The sequence below is a fragment of the Fukomys damarensis genome, unplaced genomic scaffold (genome assembly GCF_012274545.1).
Source record: "Fukomys damarensis isolate Sample0158 unplaced genomic scaffold, DMR_v1.0_HiC HiC_scaffold_28, whole genome shotgun sequence".
Taxonomy (NCBI): Eukaryota; Metazoa; Chordata; class Mammalia; order Rodentia; family Bathyergidae; genus Fukomys; species Fukomys damarensis.
The window spans coordinates 17,080,116-17,091,896 of record NW_022900940.1 but is presented as its reverse complement, the minus strand read 5'-3'; the positions used below and the strand labels follow the sequence as shown (position 1 = coordinate 17,091,896).

Sequence of the window (11,781 nt, the reverse complement as noted above, 5' to 3'; positions counted from 1 at the left end):
TGTTTCGAAGTTGGCTATTACAAACTGTGCTGCTATAAACATGGGTGCACATACTTCTCTGTGATATGATTCTTTTAGTTCTCTTGGAAGGATACCCAGCAGAGGGATGGCTGGGTCAAATGGAACCTCCAGTCCAAGCTCTCTGAGGTATCTCCATATTGATTTCCATAGTGGTTGCACTAGTCTGCACTCCCACCAACAATGGAGGAGGGTTCCTTTCTCCCCACAACCCCGCCAACATTTGTTATTGTGTGATTTCTTGATAGCAGCCATTCTTTGTGGGGTGAGGTGGAATCTCAGTGTTGTTTTCATCTGCATCTCTCGAATGACCAGTGATGTGGAACATTTTTTCATATATTTTCTTGCTGCTTTCACTTCTTTGTATGAGAAATGTCTGTTCATTTCGGATGCCCATTTTTGGATCGGGTCTTTATATTTGGGGGGACTGATTGTTTTGAGTTCTTTATATATCCTTGATAATAGTCCTTTGTCTGAGGTACAGCTGGTAAAAATTTTTTCCCACATTGTAGATTGTCTCTTAGTTCTGCTAATGGTTTCTTTTGAAGTACAGAAGCTTTTTAGTAAGATGAGATCCCAGTTGTTGATTCTTTCTGCTAGTTCCCGTGCTACTGAGGATTTGTTCATAAAGTCTTTTCCTATACCAATGTCTTCCAGAGTTCTGCCTAACTTACTTTCCAGCAAGTTTAATGTTTCTGTTTTAATATTTAGATCTTTAATCCATTTGGATTTTAATTTAGTGCATGGCGAAAGATAAGGGTCTAATTTTAATCTGTGACAGGTTGATATCCAGTTTTTCCAACACCATTTATTAAAGAGGCTATCTTTCCTCCACTGAGGATGGTGAGCTCCTTTGTCGAAGATGAGGTAGCTGAGTACATCTGCATTTGTTTTTGTGTCTTCCAGTCTGTTCCATTGATCCTCAGGCCTATTTCTTTGCCAGTACCATGCTGATTTTATCACAGTGGCTTTGTAGTATAGTTTCAAATTGGGAATTGTTACACCTGGTGCCATGTGACTGTTGCCTATAATGGCTTTTGCTATTCTAGGTCTCTTGTGGTTCCAAATGAATTTTTGGATTCTTTTTTCTAGTTCTGTGAAATATAGTGTTGGAATTTCAATTGGCATTGCATTGAATGTATATAGCAGTTTCGGTAGTATGGCCATTTTCACTATGTTGATTCTTCCTACCCAGGAGCAGGGGATATCTTTCCATTTTTTTATATCCTCTTCGATTTCTTTTTTCAGAGTGCTGTAGTTTTCAGTGTAGAGATCTTTTGTTTCTTTTGTTAGATTGATTCCTAGATACTTCATTTTTTTGGATGCTATTGTAAAAGGAATTTTTTCCCTTATTTCTCTTTCTGTCTGTCTGTTATTTGTGTATAGAAAGGCTATTGATTTTTGGGTATTCACCTTGTATCCAGATACTTTACTGAATCTGTCAATTAAGTCTAGAAGTTTTTTGGTGGAGTTTTTTGGATCTTCAATGTAGAGTATCATATCATCAGCAAATAATGATAGTTTAACTTCTTCCTTTCCTATCTTTATTGCTTTAATTTCTTTCTCTTGTCTAATTGCTGTGGCTAATGTTTCCAGAACTATATTGAAGAGAAGTGGCGATAGTGGGCATCCTTGTCTTGTTCCTGATTTTAACATGAAGGTTTTCAGTTTTTGGCCATTCAATATGATGTTGGCTGATGGTTTTTCATAAATAGCCTTTATTAAATTGAGGTATAGACCATCTATTCCAATTTTTTGCAGGGTTTTTATCATGAATGGGTGTTGAATTTTATCAAATGCTTTTTCTGCATCTATTGAGAGGATCATATGGTTTTTGTCCTTGACTTTGTTAATATAATGTATTACATTCACTGACTTTCGTATGTTGAACCACCCTTGCATCTCTGGAATAAATCCGACTTGGTCATGATGGATGATCTTCTTAATAATCCTCTGTATTCTGTTTGCTAGTATCTTATTAAGGATTTTTGCATCTATATTCATTAAGGAGATTGGTCTGTAGTTCTCCTTTTTGGTTGTATCTTTCTCTGGTTTGGGAATCAGAGTGATACTTGCTTCCAGGAATGAATTTGGAAGTATAGCTTCTCTTTCAATTTCATTGAAAAGTTTGAAGAGTAATGGTAGTAGTTCTTCTCTAAATGTCTTGTAAAATTCAGCAGTGAATCCATCAGGGCCTGGGCTTTTCTTTGTTGGTAAGTTTTTAATTACATTTTCAATTTCACTGATTGTGATTGGGGTGTTTAAAATGTTTTTATCTTCTTCGTTCAACTTTGGTAATTCATAAGTATCTAGAAATCTGTCCATTTCTTCTGTGTTTTCCATTTTATTAGAGTACAGGTTCTCAAAGTAGGTGTTCATGATCCTCTGGATTTCTTTCGGATCTGTTGTGACTTCGCCTTTTTCATTCCTAATTGCATGGATCTGAGCCTTTTCTTTCCTTTTTTTGATAAGATTAGCTAAGGGTTTGTCAATTTTATTTATTCTTTCAAAAAACCAGCTCTTTGTTTCATTTATTTTTTGTATCGTTTTCTTAATTTCAATTGCATTGATTTCTGCTCGGATCTTTATAATTTCCTCTCTTGTTCGAGCTTTGGGTTTTTCTTGCTCTTGTTTTTCTAGGAGTCTAAGTTTCATCGTTAAGTTGTTTATTTGAGCCCGCTCTGTTTTCCTAGTGTGGGCATTCAATGTTATGAATTTTCCACGTAGAACTGCTTTCATTGTGTCCCAAAGATTCCTGTATGTTGTATTGGCATTCTCATTTATTTGTAAAAACTGTCTAATTTCTTCTTTAATTTCCTCTGTAATCCATTGATTGTTTAGGAGAGTGTTGTTCAGTTTCCATGTGCTTGTGAAGTTTCTATAGTTTCTTGTGCTATTGATGTCTAGTTTGATTGCACTATGATCTGATAATAAACAGGGGATGACTTCAATTTTTTTGCATTTATTTAGACCTGTTTTGTGAGCCAGTATGTGGTCTATTTTGGAGAATGATCCATGTGCAGCCGAAAAGAATGTATATTCTGGTTTTTGGGGGTGGAATACTCTATAAACATCTATTAAGTCCATGTGTTCCAAAGCTTGGTTCAGTTCTATTATTTCATTGTTGATTTTCTGCCTAGTAGATCTGTCAATTTGTGATAGTGGGGTATTTAAATCCCCCACTACAATTGTATTAGTGCTTATTTGGTTTTTCATGTTACTTAATATTTGTTTTATATAGTTGGGGGCATTTATATTTGGTGCATATATGTTTATGATTGTCAGCTCTTCCTCTTGAATTGTTCCCTTTACAAGGATGTAGTGTCCTTCTTTGTCTCTCTTAATGAGTTTTGGTTTGAAATTTACTTTATCTGAGAATAAGATTGCTACCCCTGCTTTTTTCTGGACTCCTGACGCATGGAGAATTGTTTTCCATCCTTTCACTTTCAGTCTATGGACTTCCTTTTGCACTAGGTGTGTTTCTTGTATACAACATATTGTTGGATTTTGCTTCTTAATCCATTCTGCCAATCTGTTTCTCTTGATTGGTGAATTGAGGCCATTAACATTGATGGTTACAACTGATATATTTTGACTTATTCTTGTCATGTTTTTGTCCATTTGTTGACTCTTTTTACTTTTTCTCCCATCTCCTTTTAGTTTCTTGCCTTGCCTATTTGATTTGGTCTGTTGGGCCTCATGTTATTGTGAATTTCGTTGTCCTTTTCTAGGATATTGTTTAGAATTCCTTGCAGTGCTGGTTTGGTGTTCATGAAATTTCTCAGGTGCTCTTTGTCGTGGAAGTATTTTATTTCCCCATCTATTTTGAAAGAGAGTTTTGCAGGATACAAAAGTCTAGGTTGGAGATTCTTTTCTTTTAGGACTTGGAATACCTCACTCCAGGCTCTCCTTGACCTAAGGGTTTGTGTTGAAAAGTCTGCTGTGATTCTAATGGGCTTCCCTTTGCATGTGATTTGTTTCTTTTCTCTTACTGCTTGTAGTATTTTGTTTTTCTGTTGGATTTCTGGAATCTTGATTATTATATGTCTAGGTGTAGATTTTTTTTGATCGTGGCTAGTTGGGGTTCTATATGCCTCACTTATCTGTATGTCTAATTCTTCCCTTCTGTTTGGGAAGTTTTCTGTCATTAATTCTGTGAAGAGCTTTTTTATATCATTTGTGTTTTCTCCTGTTTTTTCATGAATTCCTATCAGTCTTATGTTATTTTTCTTTGTATCGTCTAGGAGTTGTTGGATTGATTTCTCATGATCCCTTACTGTTTTTAATAGACCTCTTTTTTCACGGTCACTGACTGCTATCCTATCTTCTATATCTGAAATTCTATCTTCGCAATCTTTTATTCTGTTTCGTACACTTTCAATAGAGTTTTTAATCTCCTGGATATCTGTTTGAATCTGTTTTATGGATTCCATTTCTTTCCTCTGTTGGGCATTCATTGTTTCCATGTCTTTCTTATGCTGAGTCTTCATGGCTTCTATCACAGTCTTGAGCTCATCTATTTTTTTCTCAGTTTCTGCTCTAGAGTCTCGAATCATGACTTCTATTTTGCTCATCATCTCTCTGGCTAGCTGGGAAATTATTTCTGATTTGAATTTTTCTAGAGCCTGATTGATCAATTTTGTTACCTCCTGTGCTATGGGTCCAGGGAGTCCTGTTGGTTCACTATCAGACTTTTCATCCTCATTTGTCCTACTATTTGCTATTGGTGAACTGGATATTTGTTTTTGTGTCTTGCTTAAGTGTTTTCTCATTTTTATTTTTATTGTTGGGTTGTCCTTCTTTAATTTCTGGGTATTACTTAAATCTTCCTAATATAGTTGCGTTTTAGCTTTTGAGTTTCTAATGACTCATAGACATTCTCGTTTTCATAATATCAGAGAAAACAACTCTTTAAATCAATCACCACTCTTTGTCCCAATTGATACATTCAGCAGCCCAATAGGATCAGGCACAGCTTGCCAACTGACCACTTATGGTAGTCATTAATGTATCACCTTTAACTCATGTGAATTAGATTAATTTCAAGAAGCAGCTCATAGTATGTTTGCAGTGAATATTCTTTTCAATATGGCATCTTTACCATTTAGGATGGGGGGTTCGACTTAGAACAAGAGGATTAGATAAGTGAAAGAATTAGAGCAGGTTTGAAGTGAATCCAGAGGTTGTAGAATTACCTTACTATCTTTACAAAGCTATTAACTTCAGGGGGGATAGAGAGAGTGCAGGAATAAGGACAGGAATATATCCCCTTAACAGTAACAGGCGCTTGCCTTCCCTTGAAGGTACAGAGCCATGAGTGAGGTAAAATGACTGGAAAAAAGAACATAAAGAGAAACACCTCCGAAAAAAAAAAAAATAATAAAAGAAGAAGTCTGAGTTATTCAGAAGTCTGAGTTATTCAGGAGCTGGTATATAAAGGGAGATGAGGGACACTATGGTGGAGCAAGAAACTGAGTTGTAGAGAGAGGATAGAAAAAAGAAAGAAATTTTAGGGTGGAATGAGGAAAAAAGAGAAAAGAGAGAGGGAAAGAAAAAGAATTTGAAGGTCCTCTTTCAGGCTATCTCTGATCTCATGTTATACCACATGCACAGTCATATGCGGAACCCAATCCCCTGGTCTTAGCTAGCCAATGGCTGTTCCTCACGACTGAGACTGAACACAATCTACAAGGCCTAACTTTAGTTTCCTTACCCTCAGGGTTGAACTCCACTCAGTTCTAGTACAGGTTTCCCTTGCCCTTTCTTTAAAGATGTTCAAAGTTGGGAGCTCAGAAAACTACCCTTCAGGGGAACGTATGCCTCTGCAGAGTTGGTCTAAGGACTGGCCCGATCAGGAGTTTTGAGAACGGGGGGGGTGTCGTGTGGGTGTTTCAAGGGTGCCCGCACGGCTACCTTCCTTCCTGGTCTGTTGTCGTCGCAGGCCGGGAGCTCGCGCACGCCGCCGGGTGGTCGCAGGCAGGCAGGCACACAGGCAGCTGAAGAAACCCCCTCCGGGGTCTTTGGGGCCTTCCTGGTCTGTTGTCGTGCAGGCTGGGAGCTCCTGCGCAGGCTGGGAGCTCGCGCACACGCCGCTGGGTGGTTGCAGGCAGGCAGGCACACAGGCAGCTGAAGAAACCCCCTCCGGGGTCTTTGGGGCCTTCCTGGTCTGTTGTCGCGCAGGCCGGGAGCTCCTGCGCACGCCGCCGGGTGGTCGCAGGCCCATACCTTGTTCTTGAAACCTTTCCTGTTAGTACTTTCTTTTTCCTGGGTTTCTGCCCACCTCTCTGACAACTTTTTGAGAGTCTTCTCTGTAGGGGGAGTAATGCTGTGGTTTGGGAACCTTTGCCCAAACTCCTCATCTTATCCACATGCACCTTCTCCTGGGGAAAAGCCATACCCATCCCCACAGCCTTTATCTCTACCCAGCAGACCCTAGGCTGTGCACATCTTAAATTTGCTTGCTTACCAGATGTAAAAGATGAACAGGAACACAGGTGCTCCTCCCACCAGGAACAGCAGCCGCCAGTGGGGAAGACTGTAGCTGAGTCCCGTCAGGAAGAGGACACCCACAGAGATAAAGCAGTGCTCCAGGAAGATGGCATGGGCTCGGTGGTTGTCCACTAGACATTCATTGGCTATGCAGAGGTGCAGAAGACAAAACCATGGTCAGCTCAGGGTCCAGGCTGCCCCTGCAGCCAGCCTTCTGAGATGCTCCTGCCCTGTACTGGAGAGTTCTGGCTGGGCAAAGACTATATTTTTTTATTCGTGATCAGAACTAGGCCTGAAACACCCTCTCAAAACTATACAGAGTGCCTTTATGCCCCACATTGTGTGAATGCTAGGTTTTACTGGACCTTCCTGTCACATAAATGGCCTCCCAACCTTCCTTGCTTGGCTGATCCCTTTATACCTCCTGCCTGATCATTATATCTGATAAAGTGGATTTCTAGGCCTCATGCCACACATGTGGCTGGATGCATGAGAAGGCAATGAATCACTGTCCCTGTCTTTAGGTACATTCATGCTTGTGCCATGGAGGCCTAAGGGTCTGTGGATGGTCGTTTCATTCTGGCTGGGCCCTGGCAGGTTCCCAGTGAGAGAAGTTTCCCTGCTCAGAAATTCTCAGCACAGCAAGGATTACAGGTATGATTCTAGTCACTGCACCTTCTGAGGCCAGTGGATGAGTGTGTGCACACTGGGGCTCTGACATCACATAAGCCTGGGTTAAAACTCACATTAGCCTGAGTTGAAACCTCAGGTCTTTAATTCTCTGATTCTAAGTAACTTCTCTGGGGTACAAGTATCCTTCTCAACTAAAGGAATAATAGAACGGGGTATACTGAATAGAGGGTTGTCCAGATGAAATGATCCAATGTATATGCAGGCTTAGCAGCATATGTGCTGGGCTCAGTGAATGTGAGCCATGTGGGGGTCCACAAGGGATACTCAGGGAGAAAATGAGGGAGTATGAGGGGAATAGAGTGGAGGGTAAGAGAAATAGGCATCTGATGTTGACACTTAGGCATCTCCAGGCCAGCAGGAATAGAGACTCTCCTTTTCTACCTTCCCTACTTGGGTACAGACTGTGTTCTATACCTTCTAATAGGTTCCTCCTAGGCCATCTTGTCTTGCCTGGGAGGAACCCTCTTTCCCTTCTCCAAAGCACTCTAGTCCCCCCACTTCCATCTTTTGCCCTGCAGCTCTGCTCCCATCCAGCCCTCTCCCTTGAGGCCCAGGGTCACCTAAACACACACTGCTGATTGTGTAACCCATCACTGCTTGGGAGGCAAGGAAGCGGAAGAAAAAATACTGATGAAGGCTCCTCACAAAGGCTGTCCCGAAGTTGAAGATGGTCAGCCCCAGCAGTGACATCAGGATGGCAGGGTAATGGCCCAGCCTAGGGTGTCAAGGTGAGGCTACATCAAGTGCTGAACTTTCCTGGGACAGGCCTCAGCTGTCCCGGGGACCCAGATAGCTCCTCCCTTAGCCTCCCCCATCTTGAAGTTCATCAAATCTGAATGCTCTTCGGGAGGAGGCAGAATGTCCCTAGTTGGAAGTCCAGGAGACTCACATGTGATTTATGAACCCGAAGATGAGAGATCCTGTCAGGAAGCCAGCCATGGATATGGACTTCAAGCTTTCCTCATCTGGCTCTTTGCCACATACCAGGTCAAACTGGGGGGTTAGACACAGGGATTCACCACAGGTCTCCAGCCAGGATCAGCCTTTTGGGGTACAGAGATAGAGGCTGGCCTAGGTGGGACCTTGAGACAGAGGGCATGTGGGGAATGGGCAAGTACCTCAGCACTGTCACCTCTGCACCTGCCCTGCGCACAGGTGACAGCCCAGTCTTGAGAGAAGGACCAGAGGAATAGGCCAGGAAGGGGGAATGTAGGTGAGGTACCTGAACGCAGATATAAATCTCTGAGGGCCCAAGAGCTGGGCTCTGACCTAGAGCTTTAGATGGGCAGATGTGTGCCAAAAAGCGCTCAGGTTGCAGGTTGTAAAGTCCCGTGAGAGACACCTGAGAAGCTGACACCTTCTAGTCCTGATTTATGTGAGTTCAGAGGGCAGAGTCACAACCTCACAAGCAATTCCCTGGAGAGATGGCCAACCCTGTCCCCCGTCCCCCATTTTCTTCCCCCAAATGCATTTTAACTTTCTGGCTAAGACAGGCAGGGGCAGGGTGGGGCAACAGGAGTCCCGATTTTCTGTCAAGGCCCACTTCTGCAAGGTGGCTTCAGGCCAATTTCTATCCCCCTCTAGCATGTCTCTAGGCCTACTGGGGTAGCTGCAGCTTCATCCAGGATGAGTCATACCTCACTGATCAATGATCGAGTTTTGGCTTTAGGATAGATCCACCCATGTTGGCATGTAGCAGTGTGGTTGAGGCCAAACTGGATGATAGAACCCAAGTCCCAAGGCACAGGCAAGTACATGAGACACATCTGGAAACCACCACTGGGTGCTCGTGGAAGGGTCAGATTCAGCTGCTCAGACTCTGAGAGGTTGGGGCCCACTGCCAGAATCCAGCTGGTGTTGCAATAGTGCTCCTGGTCTGTGAACACGAGGTGCTCAGCGTGCACGAATGCCAACAAGATGCCGGGGATGAAGGTGAGGGCTACCAGCCTCCGCTGGAATTTGCCAAATTCTCCCACTGCGTGCAGGATATTGGCAAACTTAACATCCTTGCTTTTGATGTCCTTCAACGTCATGCGTAGGGCCCAAGGATGAAAAGGCACTGATGCTGTCTGTTGCTTCAGGCTCTCAAAACCGCGGGATCTGAACTCTTCCTTGGAGTTCTTTTCTCCTCCTGCTGGCTGAAAGGATGTAACTCAGTGTCCTAACACTACTTCCAAGCCATCAGATATCAGCATGGGCACCACTGGCCAGAAAGTGGCTTCTGGCTCGGAACAACGTGGATTTCCTGGTTCCAAACTTTCTGTCTAAAGTTCCTTAGTTCACATAATTTGCTCCCCACCCCTGGCTTAATCATCCTTAATTTTTAGTGCAATAGGAATTGTTAAAATCTTCGAAAATGTCCTCCTGTTGTCCGGAATGATGAAGTTCTGAGAAACTCTCTTTGCAGCTTCTCCCACAACTGAAATAGTTTGCACACTCACTGAGCTGCCAGTGGAGCTGCAAAAGGTAGAAGAGATCTCTAGGGACCTTCCTTTCCTTCCCTTCCATTTCCCTTCACTTCTCCTTCCTCCCCCCGCTTTCTTTTTTTTTCTTTCTTCCTTCCTTTCTTCCTTCCTTCCTTCCTCTTTCTTTCTTTCTTTCTTTCTTTCTTTCTTTCTTTCTTTCTTTCTTTCTCTCTTTCTCTCTCTCTTTCTCTCTCTCTCTCTCTCTCTCTTTCTCTCTCTCTTTCTCTTTCTTTCTTTCTTTCTTTCTTTCTTTCTTTCTTTCTTTCTTTCTTTCTTTCTTTCTTTCTTTCTTTCTTTCTTTCTTTCTTTCTTTCTTTCTTTCTTTCTTTCTCTCTTTCTCTCTCTCTCTCTCTCTTTCTCTCTCTTTCTTTCTTTCTTTCTTTCTTTCTTTCTTTCTTTCTTTCTTTTATAAAGAAACAATCTGCATCAGGAGGGGCCAAGAGCTGGAGCCAAGCAGCTGGAAGCCCTGGTTATACAGCTGGACACACAAGGCTGGAATGCGGGGCTCCAAAACCACAGATGACAGACAGTGGCTTAGAGCCAAAGTGGAGAGGCAGCAAAGGAGGAGGGAGTTAAGCAATAGTGATAAAGATAGTACTTTTGGAAGTGGGAAGAGAAGAAATTGAACTTAACACTCTGATTTGAGCCCAACCCCTCAGTATGCTTAGAAAAAAAAAAAAAAAGTCCTGGACCATGGCATCTCTTGGCTACCAGCAGTAGAAGCAAGTTCTCTTTGAGGAAAATTTCTCCCACTTGAGCCTTTGGGACAATCAAAGATAGAGACCAGGCAAAGAAATTGTGGTCTCAGAAGCCAAGCCACTCTGAGAGTCAACAGAACTCTGAGGCCACAGATGTTGGAAATGTCAGATGTAGAAAGAAGGCAGCAAGGGTAAGAACTTTAAAAAGTTGTCATTACAAAATTGAAAATATAACACAAATCAGGAGAAAAAAAAAGAAGACAACTTGTAAACATGAAAGTGGGTAACAAGCTGTTATTAAAAGAAAAATCCTAAAAGGAACGCTGAATAGATCCAACACAGAGTTAGTGAACAGGAATATATAGCTGCAAGGTGAAAGAGAGGTAAAGATACTTGGTGGATAGAAGGCTTAGCATGGGTCTGATTGGAAGCCCACAAGGAGAAATGGAAAAGCAATATTTAAAAAGAAAAATAAATTTTCTAAAACTTGAAAAGCATGAACCATCAAGATTCAGGAAAAAAAAAACTTATTTCAAACAGTATGAATAAAACGGAAAACCATGTGGACCAGTGACAGAGATCTTGAGGCACCACTGGAGAGGACCCAGATCACTGCCCAAAGGCAACACCAAGGGGTCTAAGCAAATAGTGTGTGAAGAACGTCTTCAGTTTGTTGGTAGTAAATTTCAGTATGGCCTGTCTAGAGATGTGTACTTAGCAAAATTTCACCAACATAGATACAAACAAAGGACGGTTATTGATAACTAGAAACTGATAGAGCACACAAGCAAGAGTCTGATTGAATGGGACTTATAAAAGATAAGGAACACGGTCTCAGAAGGACACCCTGAGATGCAGTAATGATCAGCTAAAAAGGTAAATATGTAAACAAATTGAAATTCTGATTGATTGTATTGAATAAGCAGAATACTCTCAAAACGTGGAGTTAAAAAGAAAAGAGAAGGTCTGGGAGCTTAGCTCAGCTGCACAGCGCCTGCCTTGCAAGCGTAAAGTCCTGAGTTCGATCCCCAGAATAAAAAAAACAGACTGCCTTGTAACCTTCCAGTTTTCCAGGGGTTTGCCTTGTTCAGGAGGGGAATCAACACTTGGAAAATCACATTTGCATGACAATCTCAAGAATAACCACTGCCTTAGGGCCAACCAATCAGGCAGCTTGCTTTGCTCTGCCCCTCTCCCGGGGCACCTCCTGTCCGGTTTTCCCCTAGGCAGCGGTGACAACTGGCGAGGGGCAGGTGGCGTGCAGGCTTGGAAATCTAAGACAGAGGTTACTGGCGGGGTCTCCGCCAGCGCTGTCGGTCCAGGCTGAGTCTTCTGCCTAGCGCTCGCCGGCTCAGGCGAGGCAGCGAGGTCTACCCGAGAGCGCGGGCGTGTGTGTGTGTGTGTGTGTGTGTGTGTGT

The 11,781-nt window shown here is 42.5% G+C and overlaps 1 protein-coding gene across 3 annotated transcripts in view; it reads right to left on the bottom strand.

The window, feature by feature from the left end:
* The window catches only part of Slc22a14 (solute carrier family 22 member 14), a 17,308-nt gene extending 7,563 nt beyond the window's left edge, over nucleotides 1-9,745 (bottom strand). For all 3 annotated transcript variants that reach the window (XM_010629705.1, XM_010629708.1, XM_010629707.1), the window contains exons 1-4: nucleotides 8,838-9,745; nucleotides 8,090-8,193; nucleotides 7,761-7,915; nucleotides 6,485-6,653 (exon numbers count right to left, since the gene is read on the bottom strand). In XM_010629705.1, coding sequence (XP_010628007.1) covers nucleotides 6,485-6,653; nucleotides 7,761-7,915; nucleotides 8,090-8,193; nucleotides 8,838-9,233 — 824 coding nt within the window. In that variant the 5' untranslated portion in view covers nucleotides 9,234-9,745. The remainder of the gene's footprint in view (nucleotides 1-6,484; nucleotides 6,654-7,760; nucleotides 7,916-8,089; nucleotides 8,194-8,837) is intronic.
* Between the last annotated feature and the right edge of the window lie 2,036 nt (nucleotides 9,746-11,781).